We start from the raw sequence: 3,410 nt of genomic DNA, 5'->3' as shown, positions 1-3,410 counted from the left end.
AGTTTCTTCGCTGCTCGAACTTCTCGATACACTGAAAGGTAAGAAAACAGCATGTAAGACTGAGAATTCCTGACGTGGAAATTTAAACTAAAACAGTTTTTTGTTTTTATTTGTGATTTCAGAAGCATAAGGAAGGCAGGGTCCAAAGGCCTCAAGCAGCAGGTCTTATTTACTGCCTCTTCAAATTCTTCCAGGGTCACCAGACCATCATGATCAGTGCCCTGTGTCAAAGAAGGCAGCAGATAAAAGTTGTGTTTTCCCCTCTTCCTAAAAAAAAAAGCCTAAATTCCAATCCTTACCATCCTGATTATGGCAATTTCCACCAGGTCTCTGATTGCTTCATCACAGTGTGACAGTGTAGTTTTATTGAAAAATAAATCAATTTCCAAAGACAACTCTCTGAAGACGCACTTTCTTTGTCCGTCCACTAGAGGGAGCTAGTTCTCCGTGCAAAACGTGCAGCTCGGTGCGCGCATGTTGATGACATCATCACCCACGAGCCACAACAAAAAAAAACAAAAACAGAATTCATTAGAAGCCGGCCTAGTTAGTCTGAACTTTTCTTAACACCTTATTCCTTATTGTTAATTTAAGAGTTATTACCACATTAACAAGGTATATATTCTATTTTTACATTTTTATTTAGTGCTGTATTTGGTTTTAGGATTTCAAATTTATTATCTTTTTGTTAGCAGGTTAGCTTTTTACGAAGTAAAAGACGAAGCCTCTTCTATTCTGAAGGTAACGTTTTAATTCAGCATCAAACGCAACAAACGAATGCACATCTAGTCTTATGTGCATTAGTTTAAACTTTAATAAATTTGACACTTGGTATTATTTAGGATGTTAAGAAAAACGTTAAAAGCTGTTAAAAGACTTATTTGTGTTACACCACAGTTGCCATAAACTTCATATAAAAATGTTACATTTATATTTTACTTTTCAGAATGTTATTTCGAGTACTTCATTTATAATTCTATATTAAAACCGGTATGTTTTATAACGGTGGATGAAAATTACCCCGTTTGACTGAATCTGTCACATTTATTTACTTGTATATTCACCGTTAAATAACCTAAACATCTTTGTCCAACAGCCTAACTTAAAACCCGGAAGTGAGTTGAATCAGTTTGATATCAAGTAAACGTTTTATACTTGAAATTAATTTGTTGGATGTATAAAAATAGGACACTTGTGCACCTCATTGGATATGTTTTGTCTGTAGTGGTCCAAAACTGGACCTGGAACAGGGTAAAGACTTGCCCGTTTACTGTTTTTCATCTAAATTTGTTGTAATTGATATCTAAAAACAAYAACGTCCTCTTATTGACTTTTCACAACAAATACAGATTTAAATCAGCATTCATGGTGTTTACGCAASAGGCAAAATCCTGCATTAAACAAAGAGTTTAAGTCTCACAAGTAAGTCTTTTTTCTTCTGAATGTTCTTTAATTCATGTCAGGTGTTGGAAATTTCCATGTGGGATTTTTCAGATCTTTAACTGAAAACCTTTTGATGTAAAGCGTAAATTACTGGCATTACTTTTTCCAAAACAAAGCCAATCAATATTGTTAGTGATCAAGTTTGAATTTTAACATTTAGTCAGCAGAGCTTTGATTAAAACTAATAATAAAAGAGTAAAAATATAAACCCTCTGATTGACTTTGAACTTCATACATGTTGAAACAAACAGCATACATATATATTTGCTATAAAAACACCAGAGTAACATCAGATAATCTACCTTTATGGTGAACCTGCAATGCATAAAATTATTTGGCCACTTCAAGTGAGACATTGAGTATTTATGACAGATATTAACTGACACATAATTGGCTAAAATCTAGTTTTAAGTGGAATGACTCACATTATTTAATGATAGAAAGTTTGTTGAAAATTTGAGCTGTGCATAAAAACTGAAGTAGTAACTTGTTCTCTCAGGACCTGCAGGCACGCTGCATTGCCAGCTGTAAAACTTTGACACATTCTTCTGTATGTTTCTTTTTCAGTCTGCATATTTTTTTTTATCTTTGCGGTTTTGCAGGGCAGAAATATTCATGGCAAAGCCAGATCACAAGACTTCCTGGTGGAGATCCTGACTTCCACCAGTGTCCACGAGCATTTCGTCATTCCTCAGTATGTCACCACAGAAAAGACTTCTTGTCCCAGCGAGCAGTCGGTGGAAATCAGCTGAAGACTATTTTCCCTTCAACTCCCTGCCGGTGGAGTGTCAGCTGCGAGTCTTGTCCTTCCTGAACGAGGTGGATAAATGCAGCTGCGCTCTGGTTTGTCTGAGCTGGAGCTGCCTCGTTCGATCGTGGAAGCTGTGGCGGGTCGCCGACTATTCACGCCGAGGCGTCTTCCATCTGAGTCAGGAGGGGCTGCTTGTCTCGAACCGTGAGTTCGAGAGGTGGAAGTCCTGGGTTCATCACTACACACACCATCTGATCTCGCGCCGAGCCAGCCTGCTCACGCTGAAGGCCAGCTTCGACCTCGGGGATCGCTGCAACAAGTGGAGCGAGTTGTTGAGCCACCTGCTGGATAATGTCCACTGCAGAGACCTGAGTCATCTGGATCTCAACTGGAACTTTACTCTCTTTGAGCCGCTGGACCTCAGGGTCCACTCCAGCTCCAGCTCTCACCAGGACAGCATAACCAAAATGGATAAGGTAGGTTATTTATTATAAATCTCTACAGAGCTGCAGCTTCACACGATGAGGTTCAATCTTTTCACCCGGCTTTGTGTGCCAACATCTGACTTTAGTCTGTAAAAGAAAGGCTCCACAACAAACCTTGTTTTATGTAATCTCAAATGAATCTTCTGGAACAAACAACACTTAAAAAGATGCAACAGTTCTTTTTGAACAAGCTGCACTGAGGCTGGCAGCTTACACATTCAAACCCACTGAATAGTTACTTAGTTTTTATTCATTTCATTTAAAACAAAACACAAAACAATTTATACACATTAAAAAAAAAAACAAAAAAATACACAACAAAAAATATACAAATCCAAATTGAAATGAAAGGAGGCAGAAGGAAGAAAAAATCTTATATCTGCCCCTTTTTTCCATAGTTAATTTCCAGCAATAACAATCAAGAAACAAAACAAAATAAAAGCTTCAGTTCCTTCTCAAACAACAACTTTTGATATTTAACGCATTTTTATCATTCTCTTAAACAAATACATTGAACCGGCTTTTTTTATAATCGACAGATTATTCCACAATCTTATTCCTTGAAAAGAAGTACATCGGTCCTTCAAGTTTGTTTGAATTTTAGGTTTCAAAAACATCTCAAGTCCTTTAAGATTATAAGAACTTTCTCTCTTAACAAAACATAACTAAATGTTTAAAGGTAAATTTTTATGAGCCGTATACATAATCTGCAAGATATTATAATCAACCAA

The 3,410-nt window shown here is 36.8% G+C and overlaps 1 protein-coding gene across 6 annotated transcripts in view; it reads left to right on the top strand.

The window, feature by feature from the left end:
- The first annotated feature begins 390 nt into the window (after positions 1–390).
- Positions 391–3,410, top strand: part of si:dkey-12e7.1 (uncharacterized) — a 6,804-nt gene continuing 3,784 nt past the window's right edge. Inside the window, exons 1-4 of one of the 6 annotated variants that reach the window (XM_014028889.1) lie at positions 391–615; positions 696–741; positions 1,350–1,422; positions 2,046–2,670. In XM_014028889.1, the coding sequence (XP_013884343.1) occupies positions 2,140–2,670 (531 nt within the window). In that variant the 5' untranslated portion in view covers positions 391–615; positions 696–741; positions 1,350–1,422; positions 2,046–2,139. Of the gene's footprint in view, positions 742–1,241; positions 1,252–1,349; positions 1,423–2,045; positions 2,671–3,410 lie in introns of those variants that run through there. The other 5 variants (XM_014028885.1, XM_014028887.1, XM_014028891.1 and 2 more) reach the window with 5 other exon arrangements.

The sequence above is a fragment of the Austrofundulus limnaeus genome, unplaced genomic scaffold (assembly GCF_001266775.1).
Source record: "Austrofundulus limnaeus strain Quisiro unplaced genomic scaffold, Austrofundulus_limnaeus-1.0 Scaffold828, whole genome shotgun sequence".
NCBI classification, from domain to species: Eukaryota; Metazoa; Chordata; class Actinopteri; order Cyprinodontiformes; family Rivulidae; genus Austrofundulus; species Austrofundulus limnaeus.
The sequence above is the reverse complement of the archived record's forward strand: the minus strand, read 5'-3'. Positions and strand labels throughout refer to the sequence as shown.